The sequence below is a fragment of the Prionailurus bengalensis genome, chromosome A1, assembly GCF_016509475.1.
Source record: "Prionailurus bengalensis isolate Pbe53 chromosome A1, Fcat_Pben_1.1_paternal_pri, whole genome shotgun sequence".
Lineage (NCBI taxonomy): Eukaryota > Metazoa > Chordata > Mammalia > Carnivora > Felidae > Prionailurus > Prionailurus bengalensis.
The window spans coordinates 82993901-83017335 of record NC_057343.1 but is presented as its reverse complement, the minus strand read 5'-3'; the positions used below and the strand labels follow the sequence as shown (position 1 = coordinate 83017335).

At 54.1% G+C, this 23435-nt stretch overlaps 1 protein-coding gene across 3 annotated transcripts in view; it reads left to right on the top strand.

Moving 5' to 3' along the window:
- Positions 1 to 23435, top strand: part of RASA3 (RAS p21 protein activator 3) — a 121299-nt gene that overhangs the window by 68988 nt on the left and 28876 nt on the right. For 2 of the 3 annotated variants that reach the window (XM_043583671.1, XM_043583681.1), the window contains exons 4-8: positions 1649 to 1743; positions 8867 to 8943; positions 19116 to 19196; positions 19713 to 19785; positions 22583 to 22659. In XM_043583671.1, the coding sequence (XP_043439606.1) occupies positions 1649 to 1743; positions 8867 to 8943; positions 19116 to 19196; positions 19713 to 19785; positions 22583 to 22659 (403 nt within the window). The remainder of the gene's footprint in view (positions 1 to 1648; positions 1744 to 8866; positions 8944 to 19115; positions 19197 to 19712; positions 19786 to 22582; positions 22660 to 23435) is intronic. The other variant, XM_043583688.1, reaches the window with a different exon arrangement.

Below are 23435 nucleotides of genomic sequence, written 5' to 3'. Positions count from 1 at the left end.
TCCCATCCAGCTGCACTAATCACAGTCTGAAGGTTTATTTTTTTTCAATGAAATATATTGCTCAATTCAATTCCAAGAATTGTTTTCACATGGCTTTATTCCATGGACTCAGAATCACATTCCCGTGGCGAGGAAAAGGGATCGGTCTACAGGAGCTGCAGAGAGGAAGGATGGTGTTTTCTCGCCAGTCTGCCTGGTGGCCATGTGTGGGGGTGGTGGAGGGTGGTCGGAGGCCCGAGACCCAGCGGGCCAGGTGCTGGGGCGGGGAGGACCGAGGTGGGGAAGGAGTGGGGGTCCCGAGGGAGCCATCCTGCCCCATGACGATGCTGCTGGAGGGGATCCCGCGTGGCCTGTAAGTTGGGCTTCTGTTGCATTTCTGTGGCGCCTTTGTGTGCTGCATGTCCCTGGCTCTGCACCTGCCTCTCACCGTCTGTCTTCTCCCTTCCGTGGCCACCTGTCAACTGCCAGCAGTGGCTTTGATATGTCGTGCGGTCTGTGGCTGTGCAGGGTCCTCCAGGTGAGAGCTGAACCGGTGGGGTCCAGGTGGTCAGTGGCATTGCCACTGCATCCGCTTCTCGGGGGGCGGGGGGGACACTGGTGCTGGCTGTGCCAGTGAGCCCAGTGGCATGATTCCAGGGTCTTTCCCAGGGCTGTTTTCCGGCTGGGAGGTGCAAGGTGCTGTGACCTTCTCTTTGGGAATATGGAGCCACACAAATATGCCGAAATGATGAATGGCCAATGGACAGGTGCATGAGGGATGAAGGCAGCAATGGTGGGAGTCAGTTGTCCCAAGTCCCCAGGGCCCAGCCCTCTGGCACTTGGACAGGCTTCTTGGCACGTATGTTGCCTTCCAAGTACCCCTCTGTGCCCAGTGGGTAAGTCTCATGGGGTCTGGAGTCCCAGGTTGGAGGAAACCTTTCTCTCTGCCCACCGAGGTTCTCCCTGTGACACTGGACTCACAGAGAGTTTAACAAGAGAGTTAACACCTGTGGCATATGTCACGCAGGGGACACCTCAGTGACGGCTTGCTCCAAGAGCAGGCTGGACGGTCTGTGTCCAGAGCAGCGACCAGACGAGGGGGAAAGAGTTTGGGCCTCCAAGGGTGCCAGACTGGGAGGCGAGCACATGGGGGTTAGTGGAGTTAGGGCTGTTTGTGCAGGACCATCCTGGGGGCACCCCTCTGACCTCCTCACCATAACACCTCCTGGGCGAGGGTCCACGGCAGCCCCTGCTCCTCAGATGTTTCCTGGGCTGCGGGGGGCGGGCAGCCAAGGGAGCCAAGGGACGGCTTCTTCCTGCACCTGCCTCCAGCTCACTCACTTGCCTCCAGCTCAGAGCGGCCTATTCTGAGGCAGCCTGTTCTGAGCTCCCTGGGACCAGACAGATGGGCAGGCTTTTCTTCTCCTAAAACCTCGAATCAAGGAGCAGAATGGGTAGCCCCAGCCAGGTCCCATGTGAGGCTTTCCGGAGGAAATGTGGCATGTACTGACCCGCTGGAAGGAAGACAGCATGGTGTTATTGGTTTACCCAGTTACCTGTTCTGGAAGATGCCGCTGCAAAGCCTGGCGGTGGTGGTGGAGAGCCCCGCTTGTTGTTTCGGGGGTTTGTCCCCTCGTGTGACTGCTTTTCTTCTGCGTGTGTGTTGTAGGGAAGGTGGCCATCCAGAAGGAGGACCTGCCCAAGTACCACAACAGGGACACGTGGTTCCAGCTGCAGCACGTGGATGCAGACTCTGAAGTGCAGGTGAGGCCTCGGTGGGGCCTGTGGGAGGGGCTGCGGGGTGGCTGAAGAGACAGATGCAGGACTGGGATCCTAACAGGGAGCGATGGTTAGCAAGCGTGTCCTCTTATCCACAATGCGCCTAGGCCTGTTCACCGTGTTCATTCTTTCGGTTATTGTCGCACTTTGACATGTGTGAAGCATAAAATTGGAAAGGACAGTAATTACACAGAACTGAAGGTGAACAGAAAATATGGGCAAGCAAAAGCAAAGCTGGGGCAGGAGCGAACGCACAGCCACACACTGCGGGTCCCAGTTGCCGGAAGGGCCCGCGTGCATTTCCAGCTCCCACATGTAGCAAAGGAGGGTTTGGAGAGAAGGGAAGTGACCAGTCACTGAGTTTCCTGTCGTCTGAAGCGTCCCCTGGGCTCTTCTCGGCCATGTGTCATCAGGGACTGACCCCCTGCCCCGGCGTGGGGAGGCTGTGGGGTTTCAGTTCCCAACCCTCCCGTCACTGTGATGGGGCACTGCCCATGCCCACACCAAGCATCTGGGACCACACGCTGGGAGGGTGGCCCACAGCCTCTCTTCTCCCTCGACCTTGCTTGTGTGGCTTCCAGCTGAGCTCCTAAGCCCGCGCTGGTGTCTGCAATCCACAAGTGGGAGGATAGCGCACCGCCGCGACATCAGGACACGGGAGCACTGTTGTCAGTGGTCCTGGGAGTCGCCAGGGCTTGGCCAGGGTATGGGAGCCAGCACAGGGTCTGGCATAGGCAGGTCTGGCTCCAAGCCCAGTGCCCCTATCCACCAGTGAAATATGTCAGCGGGACCCCCAGCAAGCCTCGTTTCCTCATATGTAAAATGGGGTTCTGTGAATACTGGACGGGACCTGATGTGCGGCAAGGTGGTCCCTCGGACAGAATCCCCAAAGTAGGTAGCTGCTGAGGACCCCGCTCTGCCCGGCACAAATCACCCATAGGCACCTGGCCCGGCATTTGGGGGCCTGGCTGGCTGCTTGTCCCCACACTTCCTTGTAGACCCTCAGCCTTGGTTGAGCTGTGAGGGTGAAGGCAGAGCGTCCAGTTTCCGTGTGTGGGGCCCCTGGTAGCCCTGCGATCAATCCACAGACTTGGAGAAAGAGGCAGGGGGAGGGAAGGGTTGAGGAGCTGAGCCCAAGAAAGATGTTGTCTCAGTGGCTTACACTGAATTCTGGCCAAGGGGCCCACACGTGCCGCAGAAATCAGTAGACACACAGCTACTGCGGAATCCCCGTGTGTGCCCAGATTCCAAGAGCAGCTGTAGCAGTGACAATGAGCTAATTAACACCAGGAGCACACGGGCCGCCCTGGTGCTTCCGTCTGCAGACGGAAGGCTACAGGGCCACGTGCCATTCCTGCCTTTTGATTTGGCGGTTTCCCCATGACTTTTGTTCAGCAGTGGAACAGGCTGTGGCGGTGATGAGGACTCCTCCGCCAGCAGCCAGCCACGATGTGTCTTCACTGCGTTCTTCACACTGGGCCAGCCCTGGTTTAAGTCTGACTTCATTGTCAAGTGTAGCTTTTCTTTTTTCTCCCCTTGTTTTTAAACTTAACTTTTAATTTTGAAATGCTTACAGATTCATAGACAGTCCCAGAAAATAGTACACAGGCAAACACAGGCAATGATGATTAGCAAACTGTGTGCTCTCCTATTTATCCTTAAAGACAAAACCAAGTGAAGAAAGGCCTGTGTTCCTTCATGCTGTTTTCCTCATGGCAACATCCTGCGTAACTGGCCACAGCCGGGACACGGACATTCTGCAGTGCACAGACCTCAGATCTCACCGCTTTTACATGTCTGCACACGTACAGTGTGTGTGTGCACGTGCAAATCACATATGTATCCCGTGCATTTCATCGTGTGTGGAGGTCTGTGCAACCACCGCCACAGTCAGGGTCCAGAACCACTCCGTCACCACAAACCTTATAAATGCAGTGTGTGTGTTGATTGTACTGTGCTGTGTGGAGCATCCAGACTGTTTCATAACTGGTGCCTTTCATGTGCCTGTGGACCAGGACCTTGTCCTCCTGAGCCCGACCCTTACACCCTCCAGATGGGGTGTGCCTGTAGCTGGGCCACCTTCCTAGGGATCAGCGTTACGAGCAGCAAATGGGTATTGCTGGTACTGGGGAGACAGAGGAAGGACTGTGTGTATTGAGTGCCCGCCAAGGTCCAGGCCCTGTGCTGAGGGTTTTATTTAGGGTACTTCGATCTCAGAGTACCTGCCTAGGAAGTGGTCATAACTGCGGAGGGAGCAGTGGTTCCTACATTCAAACTGGCCTGTAAAAGTGCAGCACAATCGGGGCACCTGGGTGGCGCAGTCGGTTAAGTGTCCGACTTCAGTCAGGTCACGATCTCGCGGTCCGTGAGTTCGAGCCCCGCGTCAGGCTCTGGGCTGATGGCTCAGAGCCTGGAGCCTGTTTCCGATTCTGTGTCTCCCTCTCTCTCTGCCCCTCCCCCGTTCATGCTCTGTCTCTCTCTGTCCCAAAAATAAAAATAAACGTTGAAAAAAAAAATTAAATTTGAAAAAAGTGCAGCACAATCTTTTGCCTACAGCTGTTTCATCCTGAAATGTCTCATTCACGATTTTTAGAAGGGCAGAGGATGGTATATGGTTTCTTGAATCCATCGGTTCTGCAATTCATATGTAAAGGCATGCGTCAGAAAGAAAGTGCCAGAAAACTGGGGCCAACAAGAGATCAAGGAATCAAAGTAATGGGGGAAAAGGCAATTAAAAATTTCTTGATTCCTTCTGGAACTGATGTTTGTTAAAGTCTCTGGAAAATCACTTTATTCACAAGAATTAGTTGCTCTGTTCTTTCCCTGACCCTGGGTGAGAGGATCAGAACCACGCGGTTGGCAGGGACGGGTGCTTCTCCGTATTGCAAGGGGAGGGAGTCGGTCCCCACCCATCACCTGAGCGGGCACAGGGACCCTTCCCCAGCTCCTCCAAGGACACCCAGCTGCCACTGAGCTCTGCCACGTGCTCTGTGGTCTCAGCAGACTTGCCGTTGAAGTGTGCATCCAGAAAACTCTGACAGCAAACCCTGGCCGTCTTCCAGCACCTTTAGCGTGGCTGGAAACCCCAGGAATTTCGTCTATCCTCTGTGTCAGACAACCCTGCTTGAAGGACTTGCCAAGAGCCAGCAGCTGTCTGCATTGAGGGCCCAGCTCTGAATCTTCCTGTGGGTTTGGGGAAGCGAGGGAGGCAAGGACTGGCCTCCACGTGCCGTTTCTGACTGGTCCTTGGCTTCTGTGTTCACGGGAGTCTCGCCTGCTCTCAGCGCCACCAAGGTCCGAGTGCTTGGTGACCAGGGGCCCTCCTGTGCGCTGACCCCAGGCCCGGCCTCCAGGTGTGCGGACCGGGGCTTGACCGGGAGGGTGCAGTCTGCTGCTGTCATCGCAGCCCGTGGTCGAGGCCTTCTCTCCAGGCCAGGGATCTGATGCTTTCCTGAGAAAAATGTGTGGGAACCACTGTGATTTTCTTTCTTAGGTGATAAACTTTTTCAATTTTATGTTCGCAGAAAACTGACCAGAAAGTAGAAGGGACTCCCGTGTCCTTGCCCCACTAGGCCTCTATTATTAGTATCCTTGTGGCGCATTAGATGCCTCCAGGAGCTAGAGTGTAACAATACGAGAGATTCTTATCCTCCGTTCACAGAGGGTCATTCTTTGTCCTGAGTTCCACTGGTGTGACAAAGGTGCCCCCGGAGCCGCCGGTTCAGAACCCACAGGATGGCTTCGCAGCAGCACCAGTGATGGCCCCTCTTTCATTCTGTTATTAGTAATTTGTGTCTTCTATTTTCTTAGCCTAGCTAGAGGTTTAATCAGTTTTATTGATCGTTAAAAAACAAACAAAAACAGCTTTTGGTTTTGTTGATTTTTTCTATTGATTTTCTGTTTTCAGTTTTGTTGATTTCTGCTCTTGCTCTTCTCTTTCCAGTTTCCTTAGATTATTGAGGTTAGATCTTTTGTCTCGAATGTGTGCGGTCACTGCTATAAATTTCCCAGCAAGCACTGCTTTCACTGTATCCCACACATTGTGATAAGTTTTATTTTCATTTTCACTTATGAAAAGAAATAAAATCAAATATCTCTCAGTTGCTCTTGAGACTTTTTCTTTGGTCTGTTATTTGGAAGTATGCTGTTCAATCTTCAAGTATTTGGGGATTTTTAAGCTGTCTTTATGATAGTGATTTGTATTTCAAGTTCCGATCCAAGAGCAGACATTGTGTGATTTATGGCCCAGGACTGGGCGCGCTAGTGGGTCCTGATGTGGATAGGTCCCTCTCTGCAGCCAGACAGGGTGTTTATGGGCAGCGGCTGGGCCGCAGGTCCGGGTGTTCATCTCCCAGTTGCTTTTTAAACTTCTTACTATCACCGTTCACGTTGAATAAAAATGGGAAAAGCTATGCAGTCAGCATTTTGTAACGTGTTGCTCCAAGGCTTTTCTCCTCACGGATGCAGGGCCCTTGGGCGGAGTCCTCAGGGGGCCTGCGCAGCTGGGCCCCACCTCCTGCCCTCGGCTCAGCACGTGGGGCCTGTGACTAGGCCTCTAAGGGGGGAGCCTCTGCTGAGATCAAAACAAGCCCAGGGTCAGATTCTTCGAGGGCGGGGTGGCGTTTAGTGGGTGTCAAATGCTGTGCAGAGGCGAGCTGGAGAACCCACACTTCCTGTCTGTCCGGGGGGGTGGAGGGTGTGGCGCCCCCGTGCCCCTGCGTGTAGGTGTTTGTGGCCGGGTTGTTTGTGAGGGCGGTGGTGTGTCACCCACAGGGCACGGGGCACGCCCTTAACCTGTGTCTGGCTTCGGATGTGAACTTCTGAACTGCAGATTTATTGCGTGAACTTTGGGAGGAGGGGGGAGGAGTCCTTTCAGTGATGTTCTGAGTTTGTACTGTTTTGTGTAACTTCGACCCGTCCTCTCCCTAGTCTCCCGAATATGGTGGCAGCATGCATTAGCCAACAGCGTCTACCCTCTCAGTGGGAAGGCGCTCCCCTCAGCATCTGCCCCCTTGCTGGGGAGGTGCTCCCCTCAAAATCTGCCCCCTCGCTGGGGAGGTGTTCCTCTCAGCGTCTGCCCCCCTCGGTGCGGAGGTGCACCCCCTGGAGAGGAAGCTCAGCAGCGGAGCAGCGGGGCCCGCTGTGTGGATGTGCGGGTCCTCTTCTGGGACAAACCGGAAATGGGGCTGTGGGTCGTCGTTGGTGGGGTTGTCTCAGCCCGGACACGTCCCCACTTGCCAGAAGCCTCTCAGAAGTAGTGATGTGATCCCCGAACGGCGTGGCGACTTTAAGGTTTCGCGGCTGGGAATGCAGGTTGCGGTCGTCAACCGGGAGCAGCCTGTTAGGGGTACGTCCTTCCTCTGCTCCCTCAGGTGGAGCATTTGCTGAGTGGTCGGGTTTGAAGGGTGGCGAGGGGGGCGTGGGCGACGAGAGGGGGGGGCGAGGGGGCGTGGATGAGGTGCGCGACGAGGGGATAGGGGTGGCGTGCGGGGGAGGGGGACGTGCGCGAGAAGGGGCATGGGCGACGAGGGGGAGTGGGCGGCCTGCGCCTAGCACCCTCACCTTGGTAGATGGCAGCACCTGCCTCAGGGTGCCGGCGGGGAGCCCGGAGCCTGACCTGGCTCCGCGCAAGGGAGCTGCAGGATGCGGCCCGCCAGGGTCACTGCTGGCAGCGTGGGCGTGTGTTTGCCACACCTGCAGAGCCGGCCGCACCGAGGCCCACCCCTCCCAGGCTGGGTGGATGGGGTGGTGTGCGTCCTGGAGCCTGCTGTGTGCACACTTGTCATGGGAGGGGCTCTCTGGGCCAGAAGCTCCCAGGGTTTGGGAAGGGCCCATTGACCCCTTGGGAAGCGCGGTGCTCAGGAGGTATTCCTGGAGTTATGTGCGTGGCTGGAGCCCGTCAGCGCCTCTGCAGATACGGGGTCAGTGCCCTGGACACCGGATGTTGCCCAGGGTCACGCAGGTGTGATGCTGCTCTGGACCCATCATCCATCACTTCTCCTTCCTGAGACCATTTGTCCTGCAGGTGAGGGAAGGGCCAGAAAGGGCAGCGCCTGGGGCACATCAGGGGCACGTCAGGTCTCCCGTGTCAGTGTTGTGGGTGAGCCAGAGGACCCGGGAGGCTGGCCTCCACGCCGCTGGGCAAGCAGGGCCCTGTGCAGGTGTCTCCGCAGCTGCAGGAGAACCCAGGGGGCCACTGGGGGCGCTGCTGAGCAGTCCTGCCCATGCTTTCCTCCAGTCCATCCGTCTGTCAGTCTGGGGCCCTGGATTCTTCTAGCACAAGGCAGCCTTCAGAGGGCCCTCCCCAAGTTGCAGAGTCTAGAAGTTTCAGTCAGAAGGGACCTTGGAGATTATCCAGCTCAGCCTCCTTTTCTAATTAAAAAGAGCGTTAATTTTAACGTTGTGTGTACTCCTAGAAATATGTCAGTGTGTCACACCTGCTACTGTTGCATGTTTCTTAGGAACAGCCTCCTCTCTTCTTCGCAGTCCCCTCTCCTCTTCCCTCTCCTGACCCCTGACCCCTGACCCCTGATGGTAACCTGGTTGGGTCCTCCAGCTGGGCCGACATTGGCAGAGACGTAGATGCAGGCAGAAACACAGCACTGGTCTTGCTCTCAAAATTCCAGCCACCTCTGCTCCCCTGTCTTTCAGAAGCATCCATGGGCATTAACTTCCTGCCTGGGGCACAGGACTGAGACCTGGTGTCCAGGCCACACACACATAGACACACATACACATGTACTGAGGCGACGGGGCAGGTGTCTGACGCAAGCACCTGTCGTATGAAGGGACGCAGATAAAAGCAAGCAAACATGTTGGGGAGGCTGCTTTCTCTGGCACCTGTTCCTTGTGCCTTTTTACTTCTTTCTTCTGAAACAGCGGTCTGCTGTCCTTAAAGCTGGGAGTGCAATGTGCCTGTTGGGCTGGACCCTTTAACTCGGGGGTAGCTGTGCCTCATCTGGAGCCCTGGGATCTGAGTGGGGTGGGGGCAGCGCTGTGGATGCTGCATGCGGTCAGATACAGCTTCACGTTTATGAGCAGAGACTCTGGGGAGCTCTCCCCTACGCGTGGCCAGCGCCTCGTGACCCTCTGTCCTTATGCCTTTCAGGGCAAGGTCCACCTGGAGCTGAGGCTGAGTGAGGTCATCACCGACACGGGCGTCGTCTGCCACAAGCTGGCCACGCGGTAAGACATGGACACCTGGTCTTCGCGAAGTAGTAACTCTCACCCAGGACGGGTCCTTGTTTTTCAAACAAATGAGTCAGAAATCCCAAAGTCGGTGATTCCCCACAAAGACAGTGTTTTTAGAGGTTCTGGCACATTGTTCTTAAAATCCTCAGTAAAGCAAATGCTAGAGGTAATGAATTTGGCTTTTGTCAATAGCCATACTTACTCAGGGGGACATTTAGGCAAAGAGGGTGCTGTCTCACCCAGGGCGATACAGGTGAGGAAATAGTGCAGAGGTGTGTCCGAGGCCTGTCGGCAGAGCTAAGGCCTGAACTCAGACCTTGTACTCCGAATCCAGGGCTACATCTACCCTGCAACGCTTGGTGAGTGTGAACGTCTGTGCACGTGTCTAAGCGGGTGAGGCTCTTGACATTTAGGGTCACGGATCCCATAGAGGAGAGGGCCGAGGACTCTTGGGAGATGCCCGGACACATGCACAAGCTCGCATTGTGTGCAGAGTCCTTGCCCTGTTACCCCAGTGAGACCTCGGGGCACACACACCCTGGCCAAGACCATGTTCTCTCACTGCCTGCCCCATGGGCCCCACATTTGTTTTTACCGACGACACCTGCAGTAGTTGGGGGTCCCGTGGGAGGGTGTCAGAGTGCCATCTGGCCCATCTGTCTGTGGCTGGCATGTTCGGGTATGTCCTGAGTGAAGGGCGGTGGGGAGGGAGTCTCAGAAGAGGAAGTGAAGAGTGAAGGTTCACAGAAACCAGGAGAGAGACCAGACGTTCCCACGTGCTTCATCTTAGGAGAAGACAGTTTCCTGAATTCATTTCTTAACCATCTCTGGCAAAAAGGGCTTCAGTGAGATCGGGCAAGTTCTACTTTAGGATTGTGCTCCCTGTGACCCTGCATAGGGCCCGGGGTGGGGGCTCGAGGAGGATCCCACATCGTCTGCCACCCTGGGGGGCCCTGGCCTGCTTCCCACAGTCATCTGGTCAATTCTGGCTGCAGGGGGCACGCATGGGAATGTGTGTAGGACGTGCACAGGACTTGGTGTGGGACATGGGGAGGACACCGTGAGCTTTGTCCTTCGCTGCTTCTGTGCTCCTGTTCTTGAAGTGGTTGCTGTGCTCTCAGACCCTGTAGCAGGGAGAGAGAGTTGCCTGTTTCCTTGTTTATTGGTAGGCTTATCTCACCATGTTCCAAAACAACTTAAGGCTGTTCAGAAAGAGCCTTACGTAGGATAAGAAGTGCGCTTTAGAGGTTGGGAGACAGAATGGACCAGGCTGGACAGAGCACTGAGTCAGGAGGGTGAACATAGGAGACATGGGCCAGGATTCCTGTTCTGACAGCCATCCCGTCCAGCCTCATGTCCAGGTGAGGGAGGGTGGAAGTAAGCTGTTTCTCTGGGGAGGGCGCAGAGCCGTGGTCCTGTCCAGGGAGAGGTGGGGGGAGTGGGCTTGATCAGATGACAGGTGTGGTGCCCAGAGCAGGAGACCGAGCGATACTTCATAACTACCCACCCTGCCATCCCCACCGGTCCCCACCCACCCCCAGAGTTCCTGCCATCCATGTTGTCCCTGCCAACCAACCGCGGGAGCTCCCCAGACACTGCCTTCTGGAAGTCTCCTTGGTTAGAGCACCAGGGGTTTGCCTGGTTCCTGCATCTTTGTGGTGGGATCCTACCGCTTCTTCCTAGCGTACACTAGTACGCACACTAGCATACACGCTAGCACACGTGAGTACACACTGATAGATGTACTAGTGTATACTCTACATATACTAGTGCAGCAGCGCATCTACTACACATCTGGTACATGCCAGCCTATACGACTTCCCACACCGGCACACATGCTAGCACACGCTGCCATTGCTAGCACACACGAACACACACTAGTACACATGTTAGGATACACTGGTGCACGCTAGCATGCTCATTAGCGCACACTAGCACGTACACTGGTACACCTGCTAGTACACACGAGCACACACACTCGTCTACATGCTGGCGCATATACACCCTATACGTATATGTAAAAGCAGCACACCCATCGGCACATACTGCCACATGCTAGTACACTTTGTTCAGAGTTCCAGGGCACAAGGGTCCCCCATAGGGGTGCAATGAGGGAGAAAGAGGCTGGGGGTGCCACAGAGTCCCACAGGGGCACATATTCTCCAATCACATGAGTCAGAGGTGTTTGAGGGACCAGTGACTTTTCTTTCTTCACTTTGCCTTGCACTGTAGATTTTTCTTTCACTAAGAAATATCCTTTACATACCATAAAATTCAGCATTGTAAAATGCACACTCGGTTGTGCAACCGTCACCACTAACCACTGTCTAGTTCCAGCACATCTCATCACCACAAGAAAGAAATCCCGTCCCCAGGGGCAGCTGTAACCCATACTCTCCAGCCCTTGGCAACCACTGACCTGCTTCCTGCCTATGGATTTGCTTATCCTGGATGTCTCACATAAACGGAGTCACATAACGTGTGGTTCTCTGGGACTGTCTTCTCTCACTGAGCATGGTGTCGGCAAGTTTCACTCACGCAGTAGCAGGCATCAGGGCTTCAATTATGTTAGGGCTGAGTAATGTTCACTGTGTGGGTACACCGCATTTTCTTATCATCGTCCATTCGTAGACATTTGGGTTGTTCTCACTTTGAGGCGATTGTGAATACTGCTGGGAACATTCTTGTATAAGCGTTTGTACAGACTTGTTCTCATTTATCTTGGGTACGTAACCTAGGAGTAGAATCAGTGCATTATATCTTAATTCTGCTTAACTCTTTGAAGAAATGCCCGACTGTTTTGTCACAGTGGTCGCCGCATGTACACGGCCAGCTGTGTGCGACTGCTCCGGTCCCCCCTCATGCCTGCCAACCCACGTGATTCTCCATGTTTGTTTTTGCAGGCTCCTGATGGGTGTGAAGCGGCGTTGACTTACGTTTCCCTAAATGACACTGACCATCCTTTCTCGTCCTTGTTGGCCAGCTCTGTTTCTTCTCTGAAGAAATGTCTGTGCAAGTCCTTTGCTGATTTTTTCGTTGGGTTATTAGTGTTTTATTGTTAAGATGTAAGATTTTTTCGTATATTCTGGATGCTAGGCTTTTGTCAAATATATAACTTGAAAACATTTTTTGTCATTCTGCTGTCTGCCTTCACTTTCTTGGTAATGTTCTTTGTGATACAAGACTTTTAAATCTCAATGAACTCTAAGTTATCTGTCGTTTCCTGTGTTTTAGGTCCAGATCTAAGAAATCATTTCCTAATCCAATCTAACATTTGTACGGTTTGGGCTCTCAGCTTCAGGTCCTCACCACGTTTGGAAGTAATTGTTGTATGTGGTGTTAGAAAGGTGCCAGCATTGATTCCTTTGCTTTTGAATATCCAATTGTCTTGGCATCATTCTTTCCACGTGAATTATCTTGGCATTTTTGTTGAAAACCACTGGGCTATGAATGGGTGAACGTATTAGTTCAATAGAATAGTTCAGAACCTATCCCGTTGACCTGCATGCCTGTCCCTATGCTGGTACCACCCAGTCTTGGCAACTTTCGATTTGTGGTACAATTTTGAAGTCAAGAAGCGTGAGTCTCCATCTTGGTCCTTTTTTTCCATGTGATTTTTAGGGTCACCATGTTAATTTCCACAAAAATAGCAGCTGACATTTTGATCGTGATTGTATTGAATCTGTCAGTTTGGGGAATTAGCAGTACTAAACCTTCCAGCCCCTGAAACACTGCCTTCCCATTTGGTTAGCTCCTCTGTAATGTTTTTTAAAAATGGTTTTGTTTCTCTAAGGTCATTAGAAATGTCCCCTCTTTCATTAATAATTTTAGTAATATGAGTCTTCTCTTTTTCTCAGTCAGCCTAGCTAAAGATTTGTCAAGTTTGTGGATCTTTACAAAGGCCTCGCTTTTGGTTTTACTGATTTTTCTACTTCATTATCTCTGCTATGGTCTTTACTATTTCCTTCTTTCTGCCTTTGTGGGTTTTTTGCTTTTCTTATTTCTTAAGGTAGACGTTAGGATGATCGATTTGTGATCCTTTTTTCTTTTTTAATATGGGCATCATGGCCACTAGGTCTCCTCTGACATTGTAGCCATTTTGTATTTTATCACTTTCTCCCTTAGAGCTAAGTGTGTTCTGTGCACGTGGGACTTTCCACAAATAGCCCTGATTTGGGATGGAACAGGAGACAATGGACACTCTATCAAGTGTAAAAGCCTCAGCACCCCAAATCCTGGTGTCCAAAGACAGCAGAATCTCCCCTGGCCATGTAACAGCTTGCAAACTCTGACTTTCTCTGCTATCACCTCCTGTGTAAGATTGGAATAATGGCATCTATGCCGGCATCTGTGCAGGAGCACACGTGGTTATTTGTGTGCGTTCTCCCCTTGTGCCCTGGCATCTCAAAGGTTAGGAAGGGCTTGGGCCAACCTCACAGTGTGTTCTGGGCTCTGGAGAAAGTAAGAGCTGGGACGATGGGCCGTTGAAGTCAGTTCATTCCAATACACTTCTCTCTTTGCCTGAGAATCACCCCAGGCCCTCCCTCCTGCCTGGCAGCACCATCACCGTGACTTATCCCCACTTTCCTCTCTAAAACGTGATGGGGATGTGTTCTCAGCCTTCCTGACACATGTCTGCAGGGGTGTTACTTTCCTAGGGCTGCTGAGGCCAAACACCACAATCTTAAGTGGCTTAACTCAACAGAACTTTATTCTATCCCAGTTCTGGAAGCCAGATCTGCAATCTGGACACTCCAGAGGACGGTCCCTTCCCCCAACCCCTTCCGCAGCTTCCCGGGCTGCAGGCAGTCCCTTCCCTCTCTCCTCCCCCTTCACGTGACCCTCTCCACTGTGTCTGTGAAGCTTCCCTCCTGTAGGGACACTAGTGATCGAGTTTAGGGCCCACCCTGAACCCAGGATAGTCTCATCATCTCAAGATCCTTAGCTGGATTACATCTGCAAAGACCTTTTTCCAAATAAGGTCACATCTCTTTGGGGGCCACCACCCAGCACACCACAGCCAGTAATTCCTACTGGGGCCGGCAGTCCACCCACCCAGAGGCTGCAGGACCTGCACTGTGAGGTCAATCCCCACTCCCGTCACCTCTCACCTGGCCTAGGTGGTCTTTCAAGGGGTGCCTGGGGGTGTTCTGGCCAGATTGAGTTCTCTCTCCAGGCCTTCCCTCTCCCTGCTTCCAGTGTATCCCTCTTTGCTGCTGGGCACACCCTTCCCTGTCAGGAGCACCCCTCCCCACCAGCCGGGAGCACCGTTCTCCACTGGGAGAACCTTCCCCGAGAGCCGGAAGCACCCTTCTCTGCCAGCTGGGAGCATCCTTCCCGCCAGCCGAGAGCACCCCTCCCCACTGGGAGCACCCTTTCCCACCAGCTAGGAGCACCCTTCCCTGGAGCCGGGAGCACTCTTCCCCACCAGCTAGGAGCACCCTTCCCCGCCAGCCAAGAGCACTCTTCCCCACTGGGAGAACCCTTCCCCGCAATCCGGGAGCACCCTTCCCCACCAGCTGGGAGCACCCTTCCCTGCTAGCTGAGAGCACCCTTCCCCACTGGGAGAACCCTTCCCCGCCAGCCGAGAGCACCCTTCCCGTGAGCTGGGAGCACCCCTCCCCACTGGGAGCACCCTTCCCTGCCAGCCGGGAGTACCCTTCTCTGCTGGGAGCACCCTCCCTGCCAGGCTGAAGACCAAGGTGAGGCTGTCTTCCCTCCAAAACCACAGGTTGTCCCGTGAGTGCTTGCAGTGGTTTCCTGAGGGTGTCCATTACCCGTGTACACCCTGGAGGCTTTGGGAGGCTGGAGGCTCATGGCCCTCACCTGTCCTGCGTCCTGCTGGTAGTGGGTGTTATCTGTGGGCTTTCCCATCGCCTCTCCCTGACCTGCCTGGGTGGTGCCGTCAGTACCCAGGCTTCGTGTGGTCGTGTGGACGGAACACCTGCTGGACTTGCTCACGGAAACCTCCCTGTTCCTTCCACATGTGGCTTTTCCTGATTGCAATCCCTCTTTTTTGTCCTGTTCACTTGTATGTCCAAGTCTGCTGGCCTGGACGCCTGACGAGGCCCACGTGGTTTGGTGAGCCACCACTTTCACGTTCTCGTCTGTATGTGGATGCGGCATCTGCCAATCCCCATGTCACACAGATGCCTGTGCATGATCTCAGGCTTGGACTCTAGGGCCTCATCTCATGCTTTATTTTCATCCCCAACAAAGATTAATGTACCTTTTTATCACTCACTCCAAAATATTTCATGAACCCCTGCTGCAGGCTGAGGGCTGTTCCCGGCCTCCCGGGGTCTGCGTTATGGCTGCATGTCAACATGTGAGGGCATTGGCATGTCACTGCACTGGAAACAAGTGTTGGAAAAGCTGGCAGGTGTGAGCCGGCCTGTTGAGCACGGAGGCAGGGTTCTGAAGCCATTTGTGCAGTGAATTAAGTAGTCGATGTGTGTGATCTGCAAGTATCCATGAAACCGCTGAGGTCTACGCCAGGGCCAGTGGACATGATATTGTGCATCGGGGGCGATTGCTCGTGGACATTTCTGTGGACAATGCACGGCTTCCTTTAGAACAGGGGTGCGTGTGGGCAATGTGCAGCGGCCGTGTGTGCCAGAAGATGAGCGGGAGAGAAGACACGTGTGCACTAGCACTCGGCTCTGCTGGCACTGCACGAGACCTCTGCTCGCCCCTTTCCACAGCCCTCCCTCTCTTGTCCCTGCAGAGCATTCTTTCTCTTGCTGTCCCGTGGTCACCTGCTTTGTCTGAAAGCAAGGGTTCCACACTTTCCCGCCTTCATGCTCCAGCGCCTCCCAAGCTGACGAGAGTCCTGCTGGCAGCAGCGTGTGCTGACCGGCCAGGGCCCTGCTCATGTGGCCAGACTGCAGGGCTGATGGCCAGGGGAGCGGGCACAGGCCACAGGCAGCCCCACCCCGAGGTGCGCCCCAGTGGGGAATTCCAACAGTACCTCAAATCTAGCAGAGATCTTGCTTTCTGTTATTAGGAAATTACAAAAAGAAAAAAGTAGCCAACAGGCTATTGATATGTGGCTCTTTCTGGAGGCAGGAAGCCTTTCAAGCTGAAGTGTGAGGGCAGAAGGCTGAGCAGGTGGCAGGCTGGTGGCCCGGTGACACCTTGTCACTGCATGGCCAGCGTGTCTCCAGCTCTCTCGTGCCTGCACACTGCCCAGTTCAGCATTTCCTCCTTGTGGGCGGGCAGCGGAGGCCCCAGCATGTGTCCACATGGAGGGAAGGGAGAAATTGAAATGAGTTTGAAGCTGCAGGCTGTCACTCCAGCTAAGAGGCATAACCATGCGTTAATGGTCAGTTTGAAGATAAAATCCTATAAATGTTAAAATACACACAAAATATTGTACTTGGGGTGTGTTAGATTCCGGCTCAGTTGACTGTTTGGGTCACTGTATGTTTCACAGTGTCTTTTCCAGGACCTGAGAATACGCAAGGTAGTAAATATTTCACCCCTTTCCGTTATTTATCTAGAACTTTCTGAAGCATTTGTTGAAGTTGTTTCAAAGAGAATGGGCCTGGAGACACACACTGTGTGTGAAGTAAAATGAACCTCGGCTTCGTGTGCCTCGGGTGGTCTGCGAGAGCCCCCTGCCAGCTTGTGTGCGGGGCTGTAGCCACAGGAAGCTGTCTGCAGGCGAGCACAGGGAGGCTGGCGTCCTTATTGTGGTTCCCACTTGCGGCATGCGGGATGGGAGGGTGTTGATTCTTTCCTCTGAGGTGTCTTTGTGTGACTGCAGTCAGCATCCAACCCTCGTTTTGAGTTAGAGAATAGAGTGTTTCTCAGACTGGTCTCTTGGAGAAGGAAAGACAGCAACGTTCACTGCCCTAGGGTGGCCGCTGCCCACATCTGGTGGCACTTCCCTAGGATGTAGATGTGAGAAAACTTGCTTTCAGTGTGATGCTTAGCGATGCCGTCTAGTCCATGGCCGTGAAAACCCATTATCTCTGAGGCTGCAAACTCAGGCATACTTGCCATGTAAACCTTCTTGATAACAAGTGAATGTAATAAAAACGTGTTTGCATTAAATGAGTCGTTTGCTCGGGGAGAGAGCTCGGGTCTCCCTACACACATCCTGAGCAAGCTGCCTCCCCAGCATCTCACAGTGCTGCTCCCTGGGGGCCTCCCGGCCTCTGACAGGTGATCCTGGTCCTTCTTACCGTGACCCAAGGCCACCTGCTCTCCGAGACCTCCAACCACCTGAGAGGTTGACCCCAACTTGTACTTCTCTGCCCTTGTCTCCAGTTTATTTCTTCCCTTGCATGACCACACGTGACAGTTGCATGTCACGTGTTTATCGTCTTGTATTTGCTGCCGAGCTGGCTGAGCATACCCAAGCTTCAGATGTGAACCTCTGACTTCCTCACAGCTGCTCGCCCATTTGGGGAGATGGGCCTGAGTGGAGAAGAGCTCAGCAAATATTTGATGTGTGATGACTCGACGGGCAAATAAATGTTTCTGGAATGATCAGTCAGTGAAGGGAGGAGGGAAACCAGAGACCAAGTCAGTAATCTGAGAGGGAACCCTGGAATGGTCCATAAAGCAGGTAAAAGAGAGAGCTGAAAGACCAGGTACAGCTGATCGGAGTAACAGGGCAGTCTCTGAGGCTCAGCCCACCCAACGGGCTCCCCGAGAAACGCGGTGGGAAGAAAGAAGAACTGTGTACAAAAGTGCCCTGGCCAGGACAGGCGTGGCACACGCTCCGGGCGCACAAGCACTATGAAGGAGAAACGAAGGAAATGAAAATTCTCACCCAGAAAGAAATACTCTATTAAGTGTTAGAGGCTAAAGCATTCCTGAGAGGAGCAGCTCAGATCGCTCAACGTAGGAAGGAATGAGAAGCAGGTTGGTTTCTGGCTTCCCAGCACCAAAGAGAAACGAGCCCTGAGATGTCGCACGGGAGACGGTGAAAGTCATGCCCCTCCGTGGGAGCAAGACTCCTGCTGCGAACTGGACCCTCCCCCACCACAGTCAACTAAAGAGCCGGACACCGTACGGGTGGAACATTCTGGATGGCGGGCAGTCGGCAGTTCAGCTCTCTGATCCCAAGTAAGGGAAGCAGACAGGGAGGCCACAGTGGTCCTGGTTTTGTCCTGGAGCCGTGTGGGTGGCGAGGGGCAGGGGGAGTCCCAAGTGGAGCCTGGAGGCAGGTGGGGAGACAGACTGCAGTTGGGGGTCTGAGCCGCTATGGGTGTTTCTGGAGAGGAGGAGCCCCACGGCGTTCCACAGGCCTGTGTGAACCCATAGGGCGAGCGCCACGGGGTCGGGCAGAGCGTGGGGCTGTGGATCCAAGAGGCTCTTGCGGCCCTAGGAAGCACTGATTTCTCTGCCAGTGGAGATCCTTGTTCCCGCTCGGCACTCCGCACAGAGCCTGCTGGTGGGGCCAGCCTGTCCTGGTGCCTCTCCCGACAAAGCCTCAAACAAGAATGGCCATAATCAGTGTGCAGCAGGAGATCGCTAACTGCCAAGCAGCAGGAGGCCCAGCAGCCTTGTTCTCCAGGACGCGGCGCATCTGGACTCCAGCAGCCTGAGAGCCTAACATCCAGCACGTGCTCCAGCCTGCATGCCAGGAGCAGGACGGCATGCCCCACAGCCCGGAGAAGGGACAGTCCAGGGAAGCACACCCAGGGTGACAGAGATGACAGAATTCGTGGAAAAGGTGCTCAGAACTTGTGTGGCTGGCCGTGTTCCAGAATGCAAAGAGAACCAGGAACCAGGGCCTGCAGGTGGGATCAGGCGTGAGGAGACCCTGACACCGTGGCAGCTTCTGCTGCCGAGAAGCGCATGTGGCACAGAGGTCCCCCACCTACAACGTGGACACGCAGTAGTGTCTACTGTGTCGGGTTGCTGGGAAGGAAAGTTCTGGAAGGTGTCACTCATGAGAGTCACCAGGAGGGTGTCCTGAATGCAGCACCACTGTCCCCTGCCCCCAGATGTTTCTGGATTGATAATCAGTGCACCCACCACCCACTACTCTTCGCTGGACGGGAGCTCCGGGCATCGGGACCACCACCCAGAACTCAGGACGCTCGGCCCTGGGCTGTTGAGGCTGCTGTCCTCTCAGACTTCAGGGTAGCCCTGAGAAGCTGCCTGCAGGCCCCCGGCTCCCGCCCCTGACACTGCCACTCTCTCCGCAGCATCCTCGAGTGCCAAGGCCTTCCCATCGTGAACGGGCAGTGTGACCCCTACGCCACCGTGGCCCTGGCAGGACCGTGCAGGCAAGTACCGTGTCTAGGCCTCTCCGGCGAGCTGTACTCCGGTGCGATGATGCTGAGGCCTTCTTGTTTTGGGAAGTGCAGGATGGGCCCTGTGGTGGAATATATTGTTCTGGCTTACTTTTCTTTCTTTTGTTGCCCTAAAACTGCTTTGTGAAGAAAGCCCTTAGCTTCTTCACACTGGGTATTCTTGGCTCAGTAAGGGTTCCTCGTCTGCAGGCTGTGGCTGGATGGGAGTCCTGCTTGGGAGGCAGAGGCATGGGCTGCCAACATGCCATAAGGGTGGAGGTGCTGACATGGGAAGGTTGGGGAGGGGTGAGATCAGGAGGGAGAGGGAGAAGGGAGGTGTGTGGAGTTTTGGGACTGAGGAGGGAGGGGGGTCCGGCCCAGGTGCTTAGGGGGTGTTGGGAGGGTAACCAGGCAGAAATATTTACAAGACAAGAGAGGCAGTAAGTTATGGGCGAGAGATTTGGCATCAGCAGCATTGGTTTTAACCTTCACCCTTCCTCCCCGGTTCAGATCAGAGGCAAAGAAGACAAAGGTGAAAAAGAAGACCAACAACCCGCAGTTTGATGAAGTGTTTTATTTTGAGGTTGGTGTTTCAGTGCCACAGATGTCACACTGAACCCCGCGGGAGGAGGTGGATCTGACAGGCCTCAGGCAGGGTCACCTTCCTTCCACAGGTCCCGCAGCGACCTCGCGGCACACGACCCCTCCCTCCTTCCTGTGCTGCCTTCGGAGGAACTTTCCTCCCCTCCCCAGTTCTGATCTGAATGCTGACAAACTGATACTTTCCAAGTGATCAGGATTTGGTGGTTTTCTATTGTTTGGTTTTTTTTTTTTTTTTTTTTTTTTTTTTTTTTTTTTTTTGCCTGCTTCACTAGTCTTTCCTGAGCTGTGGAGGGACGCTTGTTGACCAGAAATAGTGAGGGGGTTTGAAGCAAAAGAGGAAATGTATTTGCTTTTTTTTTAATGTTTATTCATTTTTGAGAAAGAGAGAGACAGAGCATGAGTGGGGGAGGGGCAGAGAGAGAGGGGACACAGAATCCGAAGCAGCTCCAGGCTCCCAGCTGTTGTCACAGAGCCCGGCGTGGGACTCAAACTCATGGACTGTGAGATTGTGACCTGAGCCAAAGTCTGAGGCTTAACCGACCGAGCCTCCCAGGTGCCCCAAGGAAACGTATGTGAACAAAGAGACCCCTTGGCTGCCTCAGAACTGTAAACCAGTGAAATTAGTGTGATGGAAGCCATGAGGACTGAGGACTGGGAACAGAGCAGGGAGCAAACGCAGATGCTTCAGTTTAAACGTGACCCGTAGGAAATACATTGAGGCTGATGTGCTCCCATCTACAAAGGTCTCTTGCACATTTCCTACACACCAGGTCCTGGGCGGCCAAGGTGGCATGAGGCCTCCACTCCTGTCTTCGTGAGCTTGCTTCCACGCAGAGAGCACACAAGTGGGTTCCTGCACTTGCTCAGTGCTGCTAAGTCAGTGGCTTCGGGGACCAGGAAGCAAACGACTGGTGAAATAGAGCAAGTCTTCGCAGAGCAGGGACCCTTGAGTAGAGTCTGGAAGGTGCATCATGAGGCTGAAGGAAAGAGTGTATCGAGATGTAGAGTGGGGCTGGTGCAAGAAGGGGAAGTTTGGTAAATGACGCTGGACAGATGGGTTAGAACCAAGCAGCTCACGGGCAGAGAACCTGGACCTTTTCTGACTGGTGTCCAGAAAGCCCATGGGTTTCTGAAACGGAGGAGCCAGGCTTCTTGGGGCAGCTGTAAGAAGGGGTATGGGGGTCAGAGTGCTGAAGGCAAAGCACCATTTTCTGTCCCAGAAGGACATTCTTGTTTCATAGCCGCGTGAAGAAAATGGTTTTTAAGAGACTCAAGATCAGGCAGGAAGCTGATGTTGTCAACCTGATTTCAAGGGGGATCCATGCCAGGGCTCCAGAGACAGGGAGGGATCTGGAACAGAGAATAAGGAACAGTTTTTAATATGAAAGCATTAAAAGCAGCCAGAGCCTTCAATATCTAGGCTGCCTAGAATAGTTAGATCAGCACTTTCCAAACTTGTTTTAATATAACACACTGTAAAGCCGTAGGCTTTTGCTGCAGCCTGCATCACCCAGAGAGTTACGTCCACTTCTGTGGGCTTGTTTTCTATTTCATATACCCATATTTCACTCATTAATGTGGGCCTCATTTCCCTAGAGTAATTCAGTAAGCCCCAAGTACAGGTGAGCACAGGGGTAGGCCTACATCCTACAGGATCCCAGGGCAGGCCTGGATGTAGGCTCTCAGGCTGTACCTGCCTCTCCCATGGCCTCAGACCACAGGACCTTGGAGCATGCTTCTGGCTGGACTTTATGGTCTTAGACTCAAAGGGCCAAGCCCTGCTCGACAAGTACACCCCGTGGCTGGTTCTCTGTGCATGCCTTCTGCTTCAGCTTGCAAACAGCCCCACAGTTCTGACTCACCCTGAGGCTGAGCCCCTGGCAGAAGGAGCAGGGTGTCCCAGTGGTGGGCTTTGGGCTGGCACACAACCTCCTACAGGAGTTTCAACAGGAAGTAGCCGCCAGACCAGTTTGTCCCAGGATAATGGCTAGACTTATATAAAAACCCTTAAATGTTTTATTGAAATTATTTAAAATTCTATCAAAGCCACATTCATTCACTCAGTGGATACATTAGGTGCCACGCAGGAACCTCATGGCCACCATACTGGAAGCCAGACAGCAAATGATAGACCTTATCAGCACTGTGAACCATATCAGGCAGTTGAGACTCTGAGGGGCTTCCTGGAAGAGGGGGCATTTCACAGTCACCTTCAGGCTTCCCAGTGAGGAAGAGGTCCAACGGTGAGCCAGGCAGGGGGTGCAGGTTTAGAAAGACTCCCTGTGTGCTGGGTGAGGGGAACTAGTTGGGGCTCCAGGGGGCCTTCAGAAGGCTCGGCTGAAGGTGGATGTGGCTGAGGCCAGGCTAGGCCATGGATGGGCGGGAGCCCTGCCCAGGAGGCAGAGGCATGGACTGCCAACATGCCATAAGGGTGGAGGTGCTGACATGGGAGGTTGGGAGGGGTGAGATCAGGAGGGAGAGGGAGAGGGGAGGTGTGTGGAGCTTTGGGGCTGAGGAGGGAGGGGCCCGGCCCAGGTGCTTAGGGGGTGTTGGGAGGATAGCCAGGAGAAGCGTGTGGAGTGCTGGCACAGCCCTGCCTGCTGCGCCCCAGCCGCCTGGAGATGGGGCTCAGGGTGTGCCTGCAGGCTGGGATCCCACCTCAGCTCTGGGTGGGGGGCCCCTGGCCTCTTCCCCTGGGCCTGGGGTGGCCAGCCCGTGGGGGTGCTCAGTGGGCAGTGATGTGGCACACACAGGCTTCCGCCCATCTGTCCCTCCAGGTGACCAGACCCTGCAGCTACAGCCGGAAATCCCACTTTGACTTTGAGGAGGAAGACGTAGACAAACTTGAAATCCGGTGAGCGAGAATTGGGGTTTTGAGGCTCCTGCTTGGGGGTTGCAGTCTGAACTCACCTCTTCTGTTTGGTTTTCGTTTTGTTTCTACAAATAAGGGAAAGGAGAGAGAGGAATTTTCAATTTTCTGCTAATTTTAATAGTAGGACACTGGGAGTTGCTTGAAGTAAGCGCTGTAAACTTCCCAGCTGTTGGGTGGTGCCTGAGAGGACATTTACTTAACCCAAGGGACAAATGTGGTTTTGGAGTTCACGCTGCAGTATTTTTTCAGAGGCGAGGTCAAGCTGCTTAGTGTGTGTGAGGCTCCGTCCACCCGGTGGCCTCACCCAGCCTAGCACGAGGTCCTGTTGCTTTCGGGGTGCTCACGGTCAAGGCCATGGTGTGCACAGGCTGCACGAGAGGTCCCCCAGCATCCATTCGAGGGGCTACTCCGAAGCTTCATGCCCACTGGCTGCAGTCCCTGGGAGCCCAGCCTCTCTACGGCCTCCCTCCCAGCGCGTTGTGAGACCATCACCTGGCATCCTTTCCCATCATCCACGTTTAGGTCTGACCTGCTCACCAGAACCTGAGGAATTCTTCAGATCTGACATGGTTTGCAATCTGCCTTCCTGTAGGGTCAGGGCTTCCTGAGGGGCATGAGACGTGACTGGACATACCACAGATGTTCAACTGGGGGGCACCCTGGTGTTCCCTGAGCCTGCAGTGACAATTCAGGCCTCTGAACAATAACCAGGCCATGGGGGCAGAGGGTGGGGCTTGGGCCGGTAGGGGCTGTCAGGT